This window comes from Lissotriton helveticus, chromosome 3_1 (genome assembly GCF_964261635.1).
Source record: "Lissotriton helveticus chromosome 3_1, aLisHel1.1, whole genome shotgun sequence".
Taxonomy (NCBI): domain Eukaryota; kingdom Metazoa; phylum Chordata; class Amphibia; order Caudata; family Salamandridae; genus Lissotriton; species Lissotriton helveticus.
Window position 1 is genome coordinate 1,442,240,781 of NC_136061.1, and position 21,753 is coordinate 1,442,262,533.

General features: G+C 41.2%; 1 protein-coding gene across 1 annotated transcript in view; it reads left to right on the top strand.

Moving 5' to 3' along the window:
* Nucleotides 1-21,753, top strand: part of LOC144824265 (contactin-associated protein-like 5) — a 1,259,345-nt gene that overhangs the window by 1,107,118 nt on the left and 130,474 nt on the right. The window contains exon 19 of the mRNA XM_078683400.1: nt 7,687-7,911. Within this exon, the coding sequence (XP_078539526.1) occupies nt 7,687-7,911 (225 nt within the window). The remainder of the gene's footprint in view (nt 1-7,686; nt 7,912-21,753) is intronic.

A 21,753-nucleotide genomic window follows, 5' to 3' on the forward strand; every position in this document is an offset into this window, starting at 1 on the left:
TACAATCTTGGGCAGAAGAGACAGGTTTCCTATCAAACCTACAATATGGCTTCCGAGCAGGGTTGGGTACGGTTGAACAAGGTCTGAATTTAACTTTGATTATAAGTAAATACACAGTTGCTAAAGAGGGGAAACATTTTCTCTCATTTGTTGCATTAAGTTTAGCATTCGATTGTGTTAATCATGAAACATTGTGGATAGTTCTTAAAGATATGGAAATTGACCCATCCTTACTTTTATTTATTAAAGAATTGTATAGGGAGGCTGGAGCCAGGATCGCTATGGAAGGCAGGGGGAAAGCTCGGCCAAGTTTCGTATAAAAAAGGGAGTGAGGCAAAGTTGCATTCTTGCACTCTTCCTCTTCTCTTTATATATAAACAGCTTGGGTAAATATTTGATCGAGCATCGACAGGACTTCCCGAATATTAAGAACACACCAGTCCCCATTTTACTCTATGCGGACGATGCTGTTATTATGGCACGGACGCAGGTGGGGTTACAAAGAACAGTCACCAACTTCGTTAATTTTATGCATGACAGGGGTTTAAAAGTTAATATTAGTAAAACCTTTACTATGAGTTGTGGGAAAAAATCAAAGACAAAATGAGACATCTTTATTAACAACAGTAGTGTAGGAAGTACAGATAAGTTCTCCTATCTGGGTATCACGTTTGATCGTCTGGGTCATGGACTGCGGCAATGCAGGCAAGAAAACTGATGTTCATTAGAGCCCTTGGCACAGTCACTAATTTCTCAAGGAAACTAGGCTGTAGTCCTGTCCCAGAGCTACTAGCTATTTACAAAGCGAAATGTATGCCCACAGCGACTTATGGCGCAGGTATCTGGGGGCTTGTAGAGGTTGATCAGATTCAACATTGTGAAAATGCGTTTATGTGTTATCTCTTGGTGGTTCCTGGCTCCACTGCTAATTTTAATTGCCACATGGAACTTGGTCTCCCTTACATTTCCGATATTATCAGTTTAAACCTGTATGGGCAACAACTGAGACTGGTTTTAATCGTGATGTAATTGAAGATTGCCTTAGATTAGAGAAGGTGGCTAAAGTTCCATGGCTCATTTATATTAAAAAAATGGCGACTGACATTGGCCACCCTGAATATTATGATGCGCCAGAGATCATGGAAACAATCTCTAGAAAATCTCTGAAAGCTGTTTGCCTGACTCACCTGGAGAATAAACACTGGCTTAAAGAAAGAGGGAAACAAACTGTTATGGAGAACCAACTTATGTTAACATGTGGGGGCATACAACCTTATCTGACCCAGATTCAGGGAAGTTTCTGTCGGATGCTCTTAACCCATTTCCGTTTTGGGGTTTTTAACAGATTGATAACGTTCCCAAATGGTAATGACTGGTTAACAAATCTACCCTTATGCCCGTGTGATGATATTTCTAGTCAAACAACATTACACAGTGTGCTATTTTGTAAATTTTATACACGACCTAGGAAAATCTTTTTTAAACCAGTTTTGAGGGAAATCGGCTTAAGACATTGTAAAATAGCGTTTTTGAAGCTACAGCTCTTAGAAAATCAATTGATTCTATTGGCAGTCTCCTCTTTTTAAAATCTGGTATTAATGTTATTAAATTTAGAAACACAATGTAATTATCAAATTGCCATGTTACCTATGTTGTCTATAGAATTGTGATGCTTTTTAAAGTGAAGCTATAGCAAAATTAATTCATCTTTTTAATCTGTGCTTTTATGATTTTCAAGTTTGTAAAATCGAACAAAGCTGAATTTGATTTGATTTGATTTGATTTACCCCTTTGACTGTTGCCAGGGTGAAAAGTGCAAAACTTCCTCAAAGATCATTAGATAGGATAAAAGGAAAGCCAGATGGAAAAAGGAAATGGGACACATGTAAGACATCAAAAAAGTGTTACTGATGTGAGAGTAACACAAAATTAGAGAATGACAGATAGTGTTCTGCCCGAATGCATAAATGCTCAAACTGGGGTATAATAGGATATTTTCACACAGCGTGTCTTTGAAAAAAGGATACAAATGCCTCAGTGTTGGATTCTGATAGTGAGAGACATTTGGAGAAGTCTATGATGATATGAATATGTGTGTATTGAACATTGATGAAAATGTTCTCAGTGTGGATGATAAGCATAAAAACGAAACATGTGACATGACTATTAGCGGAGTGCTCATATCTATAATTGCAGACTCTGGATTGCCTGGTAAAATTATCAATAAGAGTGTATGGTGTAATCAGTTTGCTCCTGTTGGGATCTGGAGAAACCTGGTATATTTCCTAAAACATTTGTGGGAGAACCCACAGACATGGTGGGATACAGGGAATGCCTATTCAAGTTCAAAAACAGAGATGCTTTAGGTAAATTATATGATCCATACACTGGTTTGTCAGTGCTCAAATGGATGGGTAAGGGGAAACTGTGAATCACTTTGACTCCCAATAGCCCTGAACCTGTTCCATTGCTACAACCTGATGAAGAGTATGGGAGTCACATATTGGGAAGCTTTGTTAAAGTGTTTCAGGTAAAATAGGGAAGCTTAAATGATTCCAACTCAGGATTATTTTAAAAACCTATGCAGTGCTTCAGGTGCACAAGGCCAGGAATAATTCTATTAGTTTGAGGGAAAATGTGGATAAAGAATTAGAGAATTTTCAGTCTGCTGGGGTGATCGAGCAAGTTGAGTCAGCAGAAGGAGTAGCACCTTTAGTGGTAGCTAAACGTCAAACTGAGGTTATGTGTGGACCCCAGGGACCTTAATAAAACATGTTAGTTGACCAGTTCTAATTGCAGAGAATCAGTGAAATGTTATCTCATACATATGGGGTAAAATGGTTCACTAGAAAAGATTTGACCACCACTTTCCACCAGGTTCTTCTACAGCCTCAGAGTAGGCGTCTGACAACTTTTGTACCCTCTTTTGGCTGCTTCAAATTTAAAAGGGTTCTGTTTGGTCTGGCCTCTGTGGTGGCCATTGTCCAAAGACTGATAATAATAATAATAATAATATTAATAATAATAATAATACAGAATTTTGTAAAGCGCGTACAGTTACCTCAACCAGAGGTGTCCCGGCGCTGAGTGTGCAGTGCAAGCCAAAAACCGCGTGATGAGAAAGAAAGAGGAGGAAACTACTTATTTAAAAAGACACATTTTCAGCAGCTTCCTAAAAATAGCTTCAGATGGTGCCCACTTGCTTCAGATGGTGCCCACTGATGTCTGAACTATTTGACGAAGTTAGGGAATTATTGGTTTTTTAAGACTACATATTAATTACTAGCAAGTATAAGGAGTAACCTGACCGTAAACTTCACAAGTAATACAAATTCTGGAACAAACTGGTCTAACGGCTGAGTACAGCAAGTGCAAAGGGGACACTTCAGACAATATGTTCGGGGAGTGAGAGCAACTTTGTTTAGTTATCATAAACCACTCACACAAGTGTTGACTATGAATGGCTTTTGTAATGCCTCTCCCAGATTAGCCCACTTTTCCATTGAGTTAATGGATTCCAATTACAACGTGCAGTACGTGCCTGGGGTGAAAATTGTGGTAGCTGATTTTCTAGGCAAAATGCTTTTGCCTTTGAAAGTTGTGTAGGGGAAATATTGTGAAGAATAATTTCTTGCTAATATCATAAATGACACTCCAGGAATCAATTTTGATCAGTGAGGAGTTGCATAGAGTGGTTATAAATCACTTATGGAAGTAAGTAAAATGATAAAGGAAGGGTGACTGGAGAAAAGACTTTTAGGAAAGTATTTGTTAAAATGTTGGGAAGTGAGACAAGAATTATCTCTGCAAGGGGGTTTAATCATTAGGAATGGCAAAGCTTTTCCTCCAGAGAATTTGCGAACAAAATGGTTAGATTTTTGCCATGAAGGACACTTGGGGATTGGCGAAAATAAGTGCAGGATGACAAACATTTATTGGTGCCCTGGGCTTGACAAGGAAACAGAAAGGAAGGTGAGAAATTCTATTCAGTGTACACTCAGACTACCTTTGCATACTATTAGTAGTCCCAACATGCCATGGGAAATAATAGTGGGAAGAAATTGAACACCTGCCATGATTAGGTGCAATGCAAGGGAGTTTAATGAAGTACTGCAGTATACAGGAAACATCCCATCCACCACATCAGCCAGCTGCTAACTAACTTCGATAGACATTTCAAAGCACTTCCAAATTCTCCCAAGTATACCATTCTAAGATTCTCTTATGCAGTACATTCTGTATGTTAATTAGATTGCAATCCTACACATCACCAATACTAAGATAACACACATCTCCCCCATTGCTTTTCCTAAATATAAATAAGCAAGTTTTATAGACTAATAAAGCACACATAAAAGAAAATAAATAAAAAGAGAAGTATTGCAGGACTAAAATTTACAGTTTTCCAAGACTTATGCAAAGCAAGAGACTTCCCACAAATAGGTATTGATACCACAAATAGGTATTGATGTTACCGGACCTATTTGGGAGAATAGTGAACAGTGGTATGTAATTGGAATTATTGATCACTTTTCTAAATGGCCAGAAGTGGAATTCATACAAAAGACAGATGTCAGTAAGATCGTTAGTGTTCTTGATAAGCTGCTTCTGAAGAAAGGATTGCCTGGAATGGCCTTAAGTGGTAATGGACCACAGTTTACCTAAGACATTTGTAAATCCTTTATCGAAAACAATAGTATAAACCACAAGACAACCTTGGCATATTATTCAGCAGGAAATAGTACTGTTGACAGGTATTAACGGGATTGTCAAACTGGCAAGTAACAATAAGTTAAACTAGAGAAAGAAACTGTTCTGCACAGTATGGGCCGTTTTCTAAGCACCATGTAGGCTGAATGGGAGCATCAAAGAAGGTGGAGTGGTCGCCTAGAATGGTTAAGTAAAAATTGACCAAAGCCCAAGTCCCATATAAAAAATACTATGATAAAAAACATGGATGCCAACCATGTCACATTGAAATTGGTGATTGGGTGAGAGTGAAAAAAGTGGTATCGTGAGAAAGGATCAAAGTAAATACTCTCAGCCATTGATGATTCAAAGAATGTTCTGCAATTCTGCACTATTATGTGATGAAAAAGTGTGTCATCTAAATTCATTATCATTGCGTAAAGGGAATGGAAATAGGGTGGCAGTAAGAGGAAAAATAAATTTGAGGAAGGAGTTAGAATGGATGGAAGATGTGAGGGTGAATGTGCATGACCAACACCAATCGGTTACTGAACATCAGGTACACCAAGAATCCAGGAGAAATGAACCAATGCAATCACCTGGCCCTTTGGTACACCAAAATACAGGTGATAGGTGAGAAAGTGAACCTGGACCATCTAATCTCATTGTACCTGGCCTTTGTGTAGGAGGTACACATAGTATACAGAGTTGAATTGTCGATAAACCCAGGAAATTGGTAGATTATATCTCTGAGTCGCCATCTAGACGTCATCTATGTATTTATCCAGCTTTATTTATATGTATGTGTTTCATTTATATCTCTATTTGATTATTTAGGATGCTTTCATTGTTTTGTAATTGCATACATTGTTGCTAATTTAAACTTAGATCACACTAAATTGAAAACAAATGTTTCCTGTTTTATGGGGAGGATGTGTTGCAATATAATGAAACTGTAACAATGGTTTGTACGGTCTGTCGGGGACACCGTACATTCCTTAATGTAATGGAACATTAGGCATGCCTTCTGGAATGGGATGAGAGAAGATACGACGGGAGGTGGAGGACTATTTCCTTTCAGTTCATGTTTCAGGATGTGTATTTGTAATAATAAAGATTTTAAGACAAAATATGCGGGACACGTCATTATCTGGTACTTCGTCATGCTGCCTCAAGAGGATGGTGACTACAAAAACAGCTAATATCTGCTATACGTATTGGCCAAGATTCCAGTTATGACATCATCTAAAAAATACTTGCTTCATGTAATAAAATAAAAAAAACACAAATGTTCGTTTAAACATATGAACTAGTGAGCTATTTTGGTGTGTACTGTATGTGTTTGGTGCACAGGTGTGACTTACTGTATACAATGAGAATGTGTAAACAAATATGTATTCAATTAGCGGGTGTTGAGCATGACAAATGATGCACATCCACAAGTTTCTACTTTTCCTATGGATTTGTTTTGGGCCAGTGTCTGTTCAGAAGAATGGCGTCTGTTCTGAATCTATTTTGTGACTATTTACTTGAGTGTAAGGGTGCGTATTTTAGCGTGTCTATCTTATAGACTGTCACAACATTGTTTTGTTTATTCTCTCTCAGTAGAAAAATTGACTGCGTATTGCTTTTAGATCCTCTCACATACTTCACTCCTGTCAATATGTGCATTCTGCACTGAATATCATATTCAGATGGTGGCTTGATGTTCTTTATTTTGCAAGAGTTTGTGTATATCCAGTTCTCTGAATATTTATCAGCTATTTGTTCAATATTACTATAAACAATATGGTGACTGTTCTGTTATGTTATGTTATGTTATACTGGAATTTATAGCGCACACAACTACTCTTGAGTATCCTGGCGCGATGCAGTAGAAACCGATGGCGAGAAAAGACGAATTAGTAGGCCTGTTTAAAAAGGTGTGTTTTGAGGAGTTTTTAAACATCTTAGGTCCTGAGTGTGACGCAGTGCTATGGGGAGAGCATTCCAAAGAATGGCTGCTTTGACCGAAAGAGACAGGCCACCCATCCTAGCTTGACGGAAGTAGGGGATTACCATCAGTCGTTGGGCAGCCGACCTTAGGGATCGTCGGTGAATGTAGAAGGCCACCCTCTTCTGGATATAGGAGGGCCAGAGTCGTGCAAGGCTCTGTGAGTTAAGACAAGAGCCTTAAACTGTACCCTCTGGCACACCGGCAGCCAATGGAGCGAGCACATTTGTGATCTTATGCTGGTTCGCTTAGAAATGCCGAGGAGGAGTCTCTCCGCAGCATTCTGAATAAGTTGTAACTTGTTAACCAGATATGCCGGGATGCCAAGAAAAAGCGCATTGGCGTAGTCCAGGCGAGACAAGATGAGTGCCCGGGTGACCATCTCCTTGGCAGCTTGAGGGATCAAAGGAAAGAATCTGCCTAAGTACTTGAGGGTCCCAAAGCAGACGCCCGTAAGTCTTTTTATATGCTCTGTAAACCTAAGGTCTTTTTCAAACCAAATACCTAGGTCTGTTCCATAGAAACGGGCCAAACATAAATGTGCATACATTCGAGGTAACTGTGAGTGAAGACTTTGTTTTAATTATTTTAGATTATTTCCAACACCGTGGAAACACAACTAGAATTAGATAGGGGTACATGTCAAACTTGGTGAGCTATATTATGGACAATTCAGACTTGATTCTCTTGGTGTAATTTCTGTCAAGTAGAATCCATGTAGATGTGTTCACACCACAAACTCAAAATGACGTCTCTTAAACATATAAATATTGCCGAATGATTTGCATGCTCAATGAAACATAAACTGCAGGAGGACTTTCAAAATATGATGGACGTTGTTAGTTTGACTCTCCTTAAAAAATGTCTTGAATTTGTACAGCTTCGGCCGGAGAGCACTCAATGAATTCGAAGCATGCTGTTTGTGTAATAATAAAATGAAGCATAAGTTAAGCGTTAATTGAAGCAGTATCTGATACAAATGTTTTTTTAAAATTTTATTTTAGAAGTCTCTGCGCTGTTTGCTGCAGGCACATCAGTTACCTATGCTTTCCAGGAGCCCTATCCCGTGACCCGCATTGGCAGCGACCCCCCATCATCTATTTATGCAGATACAAGCCTGCCAAAGGAATCCATTTCATTTACATTCTTGACCGCACAGGCTCCTAGCACCTTATTTGTCTTAAGGTACTATTTCCAGAATTCCATGGCCGTGATTCTCTCCCAGAACGGTAAGGCACAGTAATTTTAGTGTATGCATAATATCTGTAACGTTTCATTGTTTGGATAACTTTTGGAGTCCATTATTTTCAGTTTCATGCATACGAACCATCACTTGTGTGGTGTCTCAGCATTAAGACTTGCAAAATTTATGCGAGACTCTTTCTTGTCTGTTGTGCAAAAGCTCAGTTCTTGAAGTCTCACGAGGCACTGCGTACAGATCTTCATAATGCCTCATAATAATTTAAGACGCTATGTAGCAAAACATACAGATGTTAAGAGAGAGTGAAATAAAACGGTCTAGGTTTTACCTTTGATTACCTGCTTTGAAAACTCTCCATGTCCCAGATGCATGGAAGAAGGAAGTCCAGCTCAATCGAGGTTTGACTGTAATGGACTGTGATATGTTGGATTTTTCTAATAGTTAAGGTCACAATTAATTTTTTTTTCGTATCGTGAACTAGAGGTACCTCGGTAAAAGGTTACTAAGGTGTATTTATGAAAGGGTTATACATACCCAAACAAGGTCATGTTGTAAAAGTATACATAGCGCTATAGCCTTCATGTGCAAATTGTATGCGACAAACAACACATAATGCTCATAGATGGAAAATTTATATTACATATTCTACTTCAGTTATGTTGATGCTTCGCTCATCCTTTGAATCAGAAGTCACATAGGAGAGTTGAGCTCACCAGCTAAAATTTGTGTAAAGAGCAGGGCTTTAAGTGAGCCGGGTCCTGCTGGTGCTCCGGCAGTTCTAAAAAGCATCTGCTGAGACAGGTCCCTATGGATCACTCAATTTTTGCCATTGCCGCAGCGGTGCCACTCTTCACAGCCTTTGGTGTAATGTCAAAGAAACTCGATCCTTACACCTCACATGCCTAATGCCATGCACAGTAAAGAGATTGGCAGCCCACAAGGGGATGGCACAGTGATGTAATTAATGATGTATTTCAACATGTCATAAGTGATGTAACAATGAGGTCATAACCTCGGCATGGCGGGGGTCAATGTAAAATTTACTCAGTAAACTATAACTGGTGAATTTCAGTGTTTTAAAAAAAATGTGAACATTAGTATTTATATGATTATAACACCTAATCATAACATGACATTAAACTTTTTTCCAGTGGATGGATATGTATATATATAGAAGTCCAAATTACATTCCAATTCATATAACAAATGTATTTCATTATATTGCGCTGTGTATCGACAAAGGCGATCACCCCATAAATCAGCATTTTACATCCAGCATGATTTCCATACATTAGTTATATGAATTGGAATGTAATTTGGATTTCCATTATGCTTGTAGAGCAGTTTTTATGAATATCGAGCTTATAAGATCTTTAAAGTATTTGCATGTTAAACCATTCCAAAATGACACGCTCCTACAGCAGCAAGGATTTGTCTTTTTTCGTTGTTGTTGCTTAATGAAATTGCTTTTAAATGGCTGCTTCTGGTGTGATGAGTAACACTGAGGAAGGCGCAAGCCGAAACACGTCTGTTGTTTGCTGTTGGTTGCTAATAAATCAGAAGCAACTGCCCCTGTGAGTGCTACTCCCGACTTCACCTAAGTAAACGGATTCCGACACAGGAATAAGATTTTGCCATTTAGCATAGCTGGGGGCGAAGCAGGTGCTCATCGCCGTACCCTGTAGTTGCCTGTATGTGTCTCCTCTGAACAAAAAATTATTGTTATTGAGACACAATCTGCACATCTCAATCAACATATTAATATGTTGATATAAATGGATAGGTCTTTTATTCAAAAAATGTCTGATTGCATGTATACCGTCATCATGGGCAATACTGGTGTATAGACTTACAACATCTAATGTAATCAAAAGATATGACTCATTCCATACTACATTGGCTATTTGGTTCAAAAAGTCTCTTGAGTCCTGAATGTAGGCCGATAACGCTCTTACGTGTGTTTGTCAGAAAGAATTCAGGTACCTAGAAGTAGGTTCCAATAGACTTCAAATGGCAGAGTTGATAGGCCGACCTGGAGGTTTTTCTCTGTGCTTGTGAATCTTTGGTATTAGGTATAAAGTTGGCAGTACCAGGTTGTCAACTTTTAAATAGGAATATTCTGGTTGACTAATTAGACCTAGTTCTCTCCATCTGGCAAGATCTCTCATATATTTATGTTTGGTTTCTGACAGGTTACTTTGGGGGACCTTCTGATAGCAGTCTCTGTCTGTGAGCTGTGTCATGGCTTCACAATTGTATGCTTCCAAGGACCAGAAGACAAAGCTCCCGCCCTTGTCCACCTGCCTTACCACTATATCCTGTCTATTCTGTATTTTTGTTATTACAGCCTGATATTTTTTCTCAGACATAGTTTCATTTGTAAGAAATTCCTTGCTAGACATTACCGATAACTGTTTCAAATCCTTTATCACAAGTTCAGAGACCAAATCAATTGCATCTTTTGGGGTATTAGGTGTAAAAGTTGATTTTGGTCTAATAGCAGTGGCTGGTCTGTCAAACACATCTAAACAAAATAACTCATCTGTCTGACTGATAGACCCCACCAAGTCTAACTCCTCAGCCTCTCTGATCAATTGTTCACATTCAAATTGTACCTCCATATCTCCCACTTCCAGATTTCTCGGTTCTTCACTCATCATCGTCAGGTTGTCTTTGCGAATGCTGCTCTTCATACAAATTTTTTTTTTTAATTTCAACTTTCTTATATTTCTGAAAAAATCAATACGTGTCTGCGTGTAGTTGAAGTTAGTGCGCTTGCAAAACAAAAGTACCAAAGATAAGATTTTTATTTCAATTTCTGATAGAGTCAAGTCTGTTATATTTATGACTGTTACTGGTTCCACTACTTCTACCAACTTTTGCGCTGATAGAATTCCTTCTTCTTTTTGCCTGATCGCAGTTCCATACCCACCCCGTCTGTTTTTCCGTTTCCGTAGTTTTCTTTTCCTAGATTTTGAGGGTTCGGCCTTGCACCTTGAGTTCAGTCCTGGTATAAAAAACCAAACTCCCCAATGATGGATGGTGGATTCATCTCGATCTCTGCATGAGCACTTCCAACCTCTGATGCAGTTTCTGTGTCCGAGCTTACTAGTGAGCTTGCTTCTGACGTGTCTCCTCGTTCAGCTTGTGTCGTGCTGGTTGCTACTTGCTTGTCACTTGCTCCTTTTGCATCGATTACCTTTGTTTCCTTATGTTATCGAAGCAACGAGCAAATGTATATATTTGGCCTCGCGCATAATCCTGACGGTCCCGCTGAAATTTTGTCGCTTTCCTTTTGGTTATTGTCTGCTCATATTTAGCCAGACGAGCACTTAAATCCAATTGGAATTTTTTCATTGCTTCATCTCCCATGCATTTATTCGGCTACTATCATAGTGATTTCAGCCAATATCTTGTCTCGATCCTTAGAGGCATATTTAATTAATATTTTCATCAGGTTTTCTGAAGCACAAGCATTGTTTAACGCCCACTCTCCCAGCATTTCCGGGTCGGGGTTTTCATATGTGGGGGCTGTCAGCACATGCAGACCTCTGGGGATTCTTCCTACATCGAGGTATCTGCTCAAAGACTTAACCTCCCACCACTTCGAAATTTCGTTGCGTCGCAGCTTCTCAAGTTTTCGTTTCAGCATTTGCACATCACTCTCGGATTCCTTCCCTGTGGAATCCACTCCACGTTTTGGATCTTCCACTATCTTGCCTTGTTCACTAAATACCGAGTCGGTGGCTTTTTCACGAAGTTTCATTACAGTTTCCATTTCAAATGATATCGTTCTCAAGGGCGACTGCTTCCCACATCAAATTACGCTTAATAACAACTTAAGCTTGCTTAGCTTATTCCGCTGGGCTGTAGTTTCCCGGACTCCTTTCCCCGCTGCCTCTAGATGCCAGACCGTTACCTTCTGTGTCAGATCCTTTCAGCGTTCTGCTTCTGCTGAAGCTGGCAGCCTACAGTATCGTCACTCGGCATACAGGTCAGTATTTTCCAAATGGCACGGGGGGCTTCCTCGTAGTGTTATGAACACATACTAAACTTGCCAGGATATCGAGGAGGCACCCAATCAAGGTCGCGTCGGTTCCGCTGCTATCCTAGCACTTAGCGGCTTAATACTCCAACCACTCCTGACTTCACTTTAGTAATCGGACTCTGACACAGGAATAAGCTTTTGCCATTTAGCTTTTGTTTATTTTTCTTCCGCTTGGCGCGTTTCAGCACACCTGCCTAGTTCAGAATGGGCAGCCACATAAAATCAAGTATTCTTAAACAGAGGATCACAAATCACATGATCAGTTTCAAATTATTAAGGAAGAAAGACAATGTGATTACATGCGTGAAAGCACCACATTTTCAAGACCACTCCATTAATCCAATAGTTAAAAACATCACTATAGATTAAAAACACAATATTAGTTCTGCATTTTCGATGCGCTCAAATAAATTTATTTATATCGTAAATTATTCATGTGAATTACTGTGGATCGACCTTTACTATTAATACATAGTTAAAGGATCATTTAAGACTTTTAGTTGCTCTCCCTTGATACAGTCTCAATAAAAACACCTCTTGTCTCAATATCCATTGATACAATCTCCAAAATCAGCGCATCCAATCAGTCTTGTACCCATGTTCTCATTTGGTTTGTGGTCTCAAAGTTCTTTCACGAAAGAGATAACGGGCCAGTGCCCTTTAGTGAAGTCCACTCTCTATTTCTGCCAATAAATCAAATAATTTCTTTTTAGTACCTGTCTAAAGGACAAAGGATTATCATAAAGAGCCAATAAAGTGCAAATGCTTCACAGTACAAAATACCATGTGCAAAATCGCAATTAAAGTGCAAATAATATACAGTATTGCCAACATTGCAAATAGATCAACAAAGTGCCAGTGCTTATTCACAGTATACTTAATAAGTACAGTACATTGAAACATTAGATCTCAAATTCCTGTGCAAGTATCACTATCTCAATAAATAAAGTGCAAGTGCTAACAGTACTATTGATGCAATATGCAACATATTATTTCATCATAAAGCTTTATTCGGATCATTTAAAAAACATGTCCATAAAAGCACAAATAATACGGACATTTCATACAATTTCATAGAGAAAAAATCATAAAATATAAAAATAAAGAATTAACAATTACAAACATAAAAACATCCAGAGGGGGATGGAATAAATATTTAAAAGTATACATGTATTTTAAAAACACATACTTTTCCTGGCGCTAATCGCTTTAAGCAAAAAGGATGCAGTAAAAAAGCAAATGTCCGGATGGTTCAAGTTGAAAATCAATTTCATAGCCTCCGTTATATTTCTCACTCCAAATCTAATGAATAATGGCTTCAAGTAGTATTTCCTTAGCTCAGTGTACAAATCACATGTTAACAAAAAGTGCTTGGTACATTGTTCAGTTCTATTGTCACATTTACAGGGGCCAACAGGGCGCATTTTGGTGTTAGGATACGCAACCAGATAATGCACTATACCCATCCTCATTCTGGTTAGTACAAACTGGTGCGAGGTTCTTGTCACCTGTGATAAATATGGGCTAAAACCAGTGAATTCATTCAAGCTTTTGTATAATTCACAAGTAATCAGCTTGGAATCCTCTAAGAAATGCTTTTCATTACAATAATTTAGAAAGGTTGTTTTCACATCAGATTTGGGGATTTCCGAGAGACTATGAGGGTCCGTTAATACATTGATCCCGAATAATTTTTGTACCCAATCAATGATATATTTAATCCATGGGATCTTCAGATGTTGGTCCAGTAAAAGACAGTCCTTAATTATTGCTCTATTCAATGAAGTACCATCACTGAGCCAGATAGAGCGCCACAGTAGTATGGGCCTTAGCATGATCAAATCGCTTAATGCTTGGATCCCTGTTTCATTGTGAACCAAGGAATTGGAAGTAGACTTGGGTAGACATAAGAGCCTTTTCAGGAAGAGGTTCTCCTCTACCTGCAGGCTCTTTGCATATGACACACCCCAAACTCCTGCCCCGTAGAGGGCAGCAGAAAGACATTTTGCTTGGTAGATATTTAACATGTCTTTAATGCGTCTATTCCCCAGTTTCTTGGCAAACAGAAAGACCCCATTGGCACTCCTAATCATCTTAGTTCTGAGCACCTTATGTTCAGTGTCCCAGCTCCCATTATTAGAAAAGGTTATTCCCAAATAACAAAAGTTATCGACTTTTTTCACTGATTCCCCATCGATAACGTAGTGGGTTTTACATCTTTTTTTGACTTTTCCAGAATAACATTCCATTACATAAGTCTTAGCCTTATTAATGACCAATTTCCTGTTCTTAATAAAGGATACAAAACAATTCATTAAACGTTGGAGACCCAAGGGAGTCCTAGACAGTAGCACTGCGTCGTCCGCATAGAGTAATACAGGTATGTTAAAGTTATTAACTCTAGGGCCGTCTGCAGCGACTGCCTGCAGGGCAGATTCAACCTCATTAATAAAGAGTGTAAAGAGCAGGGGTGCTAAAACGCACCCCTGTCTGATACCCCTTCCTATCCCAAACTTAGTAGTACATTCCCCGTTGGGTCCATAGCGGACACTGGCGCGAAGTTTTTCATACAGTCGGGCTAAGAAATAAATAATTCCTTCAGGAGCGCCCATTTCCAGTAATTTGGCCCATAATATAGCGTGGTCTACCAAATCAAAGGCACTACTAAGGTCAGCAAAACAGAGGTAAAGCGACCCTTTTTTCGCCTGGGTATATTTTCCCACTAATAGCTCTAAGTTCAGACACTGTTCTATGGTACCACGGCCTTTCCTAAAGCCAAACTGACAGTTACTTAATATCTCGTTTGTTTCAGCCCACTCTTCAAGTCTTACAAGGAGAACCCTACTCATAATTTTAATTGAAGAATCCAATAAGGATATGGGTCTATAATTTTTGGCATCCCCCGATCTCCTTTCTTGAAAATAGGGATGATTATTGACTCTTCCCAAGTGGACGGTATGTTGTAGCAAATAGCTGCATTAAAAATTTTGGTAAGCAGAGGGCCCCAAATATCTGGCGCAGTCTTGTACACGTCTATGGGGACGCCATCTGGCCCCTGGGCCTTACCTCCTTTACTGGCTCTTATACTAGCCATAGTCTCACTGATGGTAATATCCAAGGCTAGGATAGGCCATCTATCACCATTGATATCTGATAGATTACTAGAGTCAAAGATATTAGAATAATGCTGGATCCACGAATCCATGCTCACGTTAGAAGTGAGTTCTGGGACCTTGTCATCTTTTAAGAATGGGCTATTCACCGTGGACCAGAACAAGATACAATTATTCGTGTCCGCTGCTTGGGCGAGATTATCCCAGGCTTCTTGCTGTAATTCAGCTTTTCTACGTTTGAGGGTCGTATTAAATCCCTGTCTAAGTTGGACCACCAAAGCTTTGTCCCTTGGTTTAGCTGCAAGGGCCTCTTTAAGTTCCTTCCGGGCATTTGAACAGGCATGGTCAAACCAACCCCTTGGGCCCCTTACATTAGACCCAGCCTCTTTGGTGAATTTTTTGTTGATGATGGAATTAATACTGTTAAAGTGATCAATACTGTCGGACGAGGTGTCTTCCTCTTCTAAAATAGCCGCAATATCCATCAGACAACTACAAATAATGTAATCTGATATTACTGCAGCTTTTTCTCCTTTCCACCTCAGTCTATAACCATTCTGTCTATGGGGTTCAATATTGTTGATACTACCTTGTTCACAATCATGATTATTGGCCCAGAAGGTTAATTCTGTGCACAAACAGTTATGGTCACTCAACATAATGTCTATCACCTTGGGCATCGGACATAGCGGGGCAATAGTTGATGACATGCAAATAAAATCAATGACGGTATTAGCGCCCCTTCCTTTAAAAGTTGGTATATTTCCACCCATGTCATTTTTAGCATTGTCCATGACCTCCAGGTCATAATGAGTCATAAAATTATTCAAAGTTTCCCCATAGGTGTGATGGGGAAAATGGACTTCACCTTCCCCCTGTCGGTTATACACACCACAAACCTTCTGGGTAGATAATGGGCACACAGGTACATTAAAATCCCCCACAAAAATATATTCAAAAACACTATTAAAATTCCTCACGAAATTGTTCACTGCTGTATCTAATTCATTAATTGCTATATGTCTAGTGTTGTCAAAAACATTGTTATAGAAATTTATCAGTAAAATGTTTCTGCCAGATTCTAGTGTAAGCCATAAAATTTGCGAATGCGCCCCCACATTAACACATTTTTTCACAAGAACAGGTAATTTGACAGAAATTAACACCAACAGACCGCCCTTAGCTCTACCGTGAATTGAGGGTGATGCTGAGAGTTCATAGGACACATATCCCTCAATGCCTTTAAAAATTTTACTCCAGGTTTCCTGGAAACACAGGATGTCAAACAGGTACACAAAATCATTCCAGCCTAAGGCATCCTCCTTGGCCGTAATTCCCGCAATGTTCCAGCTAGCAATGTAACAGGTAATCTTTTCTTTGCTAGCATTTAGCGATTCAACACTAGATAAGGGCATGTTATTCTCTATATTAAAAAGCTCTATGTTAGGTGTGAGGGTTGGGATATCTCCCCTAGTCAAAGTACAGTTCAAACATACAGTGGCCGTTTCTTCAATTAACAAAACGTCTCCTTCAATTGGAGTACTAAACCTTAGATCCCCGGGAGGTTCAATCTCATGTCAATCATTCTGGTCTAGGTGACTCAGGGACTGAAACCTATTCTGAGTAGGGACCTGATAAACCATTCCGTTGTCAAACAAAGGGGTGTTACCAAATGGTACAAATGGGTTGGGGGTGTAAATTAAGGGAACATTCCCCCCAGACATAGAATTCCCCATATGCAGCGGAGGGTTGAATGAACCATTTTGTGGGCCAAAAAAGAAGTTAGGCATCATTGGTCTATTCATCATAGGTGGATAGGCAGAGTTACTCGGAGCCCTCTCTTTACCGTTTAATGGTAGTTGCCCACCAAGGTGATTATAGAAGTAGCCCAGTGGTCTTGCAATTACTTCAGTCTCCGACTGTGTAATTGCGGCCGCTCTAAGCAAGACTGTTGCCACATGTTGTGGATGTTTAAAATTTATTATCACACAATCCCCTCTGCCAATTTTTTTGGTGTTCCCTATCCAGTTGACTCTTCTGATGGAGACAATTTGGTCAGAATAGCCAACTGGGTAGCCACAATGACGGTTAAGCCAGGAAATGGTTTTATTTCTCAGAGAATCAGGTGTCTCATATTCACTTGGGGGCTGAGCAAGAATGGGGACATTAGTTAAAACCACCACATAAGGTACACAGTCGGGTGGTAGATCAACAGGGCGTCTACAAGTCCTAATGGGCACCCCATTAGATCCTCCTATCGTATCAGTTGGAACTAGCACCACTGGTGCTGATACTTGAGTGGGGGCTTGCATGGGGACTGATGGTTTAATACCCGGCAAGGTACTTGTACCCCCATTATTTAATTGGTTTGAAGTTCTTCCCACCTCCTGAGTTGATGTGGGTAGTGGTTTCTGTAGATTTGGTTGTTCATTAGAGGTGTGTTTCCTAGTATTAGGGGGGGGGGCACTAGTAGAGACTTGAGGCTGCTCCTTATCCCTACTGGGAACCGTAACGGAACAGATTGACTTTTTAATGTCGGCTAGGGATTTTTCCATGTTGTCTGCATGATTACCCACCAAGCCCCTTAACCTAGCTACTTCCTCCTGGAGATCTCCTATCTTAATAAGCAATGGCTCTACCACCATACTAAGTTTGCTGAGAATAGTACTCGTTAATGAGTCAATTAGGTCTGGCCTTAAGAAAGCATATTTATCTTGGTTTGGGGTAACTAAATCATCGGTGTGTTCCGGTTGGGTCGTATCTTTTTTTCTTCTAGAGATATGACTACCTCGCTTGGTTATTGGTTTTCTACAGGCTCGCATAAATTTGGAAGCCCTCCCAAATTGCTGAGGTGTCCCCCCAACATTATCACCTTGGTCATCTTCCCCCATTATTGACTTATCTGAGGCCTTAGTCGCTTCGACGTTTATACTGATGATGCTATTATCAAGTTCTACAGGAGCGTCCTTATCATTAGCAATATTGTCAGAGTTTACATGATTATTTACATCGACGGGCAGAGTCAATGGAGGGTCTGCAATAGTACTTTTCCCTAATGACTTCCTCCTGTCGCAGTTGATTTTTGACACCACTTTAAGTAAATAATTATCCGGCAATGTACTTTGGACAGACATTTCTGGTATTGCTTTGACAGTATCCAGTAGACTGTAAGTTAAAATGCAAGGGGAAACATGTGGCTTTTCCACGGATTATCCTTCAATGGTACTCACAGCTCGTGCCAAGGGGGGTGGCCCTGCCCGGCCTCTTCTGGCCCCTGACGGCCACAGATGGCCCCGCCCTTGTCCCGGGCTTCTCCCGCGCGCGACTCGCGGGGCGATAGGGGGGTTCAGCCTTCATCCGGCGCCTCCGGCGCTCACTGCGCGTCACGGGCGCGCTTGTGGCAGAGGGAATGCTGGGGAGTGTGGTCCGGTCTCTCGGGACGCCTCCCTCACCTCCCGGCGTGTGCCTCCGCTTTTCGCTTCTCCCGCCGTTCCCCTCACGGCAATGCCCGATGGCAAGTACTTCAGGTAAGCCTGTTGTTCCCCCACTGGGCTCCCGGGGGGTCAGCCTTTATCCGGCGCCTCCGGCGCTCACTGCGCGTCACGGGCGCGCTTGTGGCAGAGGGAATGCTGGGGAGTGTGGTCCGGTCTCTCGGGACGCCTCCCTCACCTCCCGGCGTGTGCCTCCTCTTTTCGCTTCTCCCGCCGTTCCCCTCACGGCAATGCCCGATGGCAAGTACTTCAGGTAAGCCTGTTGTTCCCCCACTGGGCTCCCGGGGGGTCAGCCTTTATCCGGCGCCTCCGGCGCTCACTGCGCGTCACGGGCGCGCTTGTGGCAGAGGGAATGCTCGGGAGTGTGGTCCGGTCTCTCGGGACGCCTCCCTCACCTCCCGGCGTGTGCCTCCGCTTTTCGCTTCTCCCGCCGTTCCCCTCACGGCAATTCCCGATGGCAAGTACTTCAGGTAAGCCTGTTGTTCCATATTATAAAATTGCAAACACTTTTGCTGTTTTTCTCTCCGCAAAAACGTTTTAACCCTTGTCCTCTTTCAAACACGACCTGATACATAGATACAATTGGACTTATTTAACATTAATTCTAATTTTCTTGTTACATATATATACAAAGTCTTCTTCCTTCCTCCGATTTTTTAATTTATAAATTATGTTTTAAAATCTTTGAAATGGAACTCAAAATTACACTAAGTGTACATGTAAATCTTCCTCCACATTTAATCCATGAGGAGTCTTAGTGTTGAACAGGAGTATGTATATAGATTCCAATTTACAGAGTTTTCTCTCCCTGTTTCCACCTCTCAAGTTTTCAGGAACTTGATCTATCGCAAAATAGACAAGATATATATATATCAATAATACTCCCCATTAATTTTTTAGATTGGGAGAGCGTTATAAGCAGTAGATTACACAGGCATAATTAGTGCAATTTCCATTGTGAAAAGAACAATCACATTTAAAATAAGTGATCAGTGTAAATGGAACATAATGTATCAGTTGTGGTGCTCTAAATAGCCAGCACCAGTCTGCATTATCTGTTACCTTTTGCATCTGGATGAGACTTTCTCCATGTAATGTTTTCCAAGAAAGCTTTCACCTCACTTTGCCCCAAGTCCTAGATTATGCAAATAAACATTGGTGGTGAATTTCACACAAAGAGAGAAATACTGCTGAGTGGAGCATTTTGTGAGAAGGCTTGTTTGAGTACCACATCCCTTACACTCCTGCTTTGAGCCCAGTAGGAGGGGCTATCTGGATTATAACCATCATGGGAGATCCACGGGCACTGGTCACTGCTGAGAGGAGCCTTGTTGTGAGGAGGCTTGTTTAGGGTCCATAGCCCCTAAAATCCTGCTGTGAGCCCAGGAGGTATGGCTATCTGGACAATAGCCATCGTGGGAGACCTGTAGGCATGGGTCACTGCTGAGAGGATCCTTATTGTGAGGAGGCTTGTTTGGGGACCACCTCTCTTACAATCCCACTGTTAGCCCAGGAGGAGGGGCTAGCTTGGCTATAACTATCACAGGAGACCCATGTGATGCAGGTGGATGGGTTTGAGTACATGCCAGGGCCAAGAGTGGGCCCATCGGCACAGATCAGAGCCTGGAAGAGGCTGGGCTGCTTCTCTTTGATTTGCTTCCTGGAAGGTAACCATTCTACACTTGCCATCCAAGGTAATAGGAGGTAATAGTGTTGTGGGTAGCCTTGGAAACTGGGGGAGTCATTTGATTTTCTGTATTGACTATAAAGCAAGATGGGGAAAAAGAAGATCATTCGTGCATCACCTGCTCCTATTTTTGCAGCCAAAAGTACCTCTATTGACAGAATGTTAGAAAGGGCTGTGGGTGTTATTAGCATCGAAATAGCACTCAAACTCTCTTTGAATTCTGACACAGCTCTGGTATATTCTCTGCAGTTGAACCAGTACCATCATCTTTGGTTATGTCACCTCCTGTTACCCATGCAAATTCCCTGGAGTTGGCTACAAAACAAACTGGAAGTCTAGCACAGGCCGCTCAAGTAGCCCTGTAAAGGCAGTTAAAAGTAAGAGATTAAAGTGGGGTACTTGGACTAACCTGGCAAAGGCTAGTACGCAAACTGATTGCGGCGATAGCAAGCATCTCATGGAGGGTTGTTTTTCTAAAATGAAAGAGCTTTTCTGGTGGGAGCTGTTCCCTTTGAACCATCACCTAGAAGCTATAGAGTCACAGCTTGCCCTTCTAATGTTGCAAAGGCTCCCCCTGGTAGTTCTGGGATATTAGTTCTCACTGATTTTCATGCGTTGTCTGAATCTCTGCCCAAATGAGCGGTATGAATCATTTGGGAATGGCAAGGGGTAGCCCAATGTCTATTAATCAGTCAAACATGGCTCCCCTTAGGCCTGGTACCACTACAACATGTGGCTCAGGCAGACATCAGCCCAGCAAATCCCTAGCAGCAGTGGGGGTGTCTAAGGTGTCTGGCTATCAGCCGTCTTCAGCTAGGATAGCTTACGACCAGTGGTTAGTGAGCAACTGTTGTTTTTGCATTTGTCACCCCGAGTGGGACAGGTATGCTCAGACATGAGTTCCGTGCTCTCCACACCACTGGAGTCAAGCTATCCTGGCTGATGATGGCTGATAGCCAGAAACCGGTCCTAGGATGCTTGATTCCGGTCCAGGGAAGACATGGCTTGGCAGTTCGGGCTGGACTGTTCCCATGAGGCACAGGGTCAAGGCTGATTTGCATATGGCCATGTCTGTACTGTGGTGGTGTGGAGTGCAAAAAAATGATGGATTTAGGCCCAGATCTCTGTACTGGGGTGAATGTATGACATTGTAGTGCATTCTGTCCATCAACTGTTGTTTTTGTATTTGTCACCCCGAGTAGGACGGGTATGCTCGGACGCGAGTCCCGTGCTCTCCACACCACTGGAGTCAGGCTATCCTGGCTGATGACGGCTGATAGCCAGAAACCGATCCTAGGATGCTTGATTCCGGTGCAGGGAAGACATGGCTTGGCAGTTCGGGCTGGACTGTTCCCATGAGGTACAGGGTCAAGGCTGATTTGCATATGACCATGTCTGTACTGGGGTGGTGTGGAGTGCAAAAAAACTATGGATTTAGGCCCAAATCTCTGTACTGGGGTGAATGTATGACATTGTTCTGCATTCTGTCCATCAACTGTTTTTTTTGTATTTGTCACCCCGAGTGGGACAG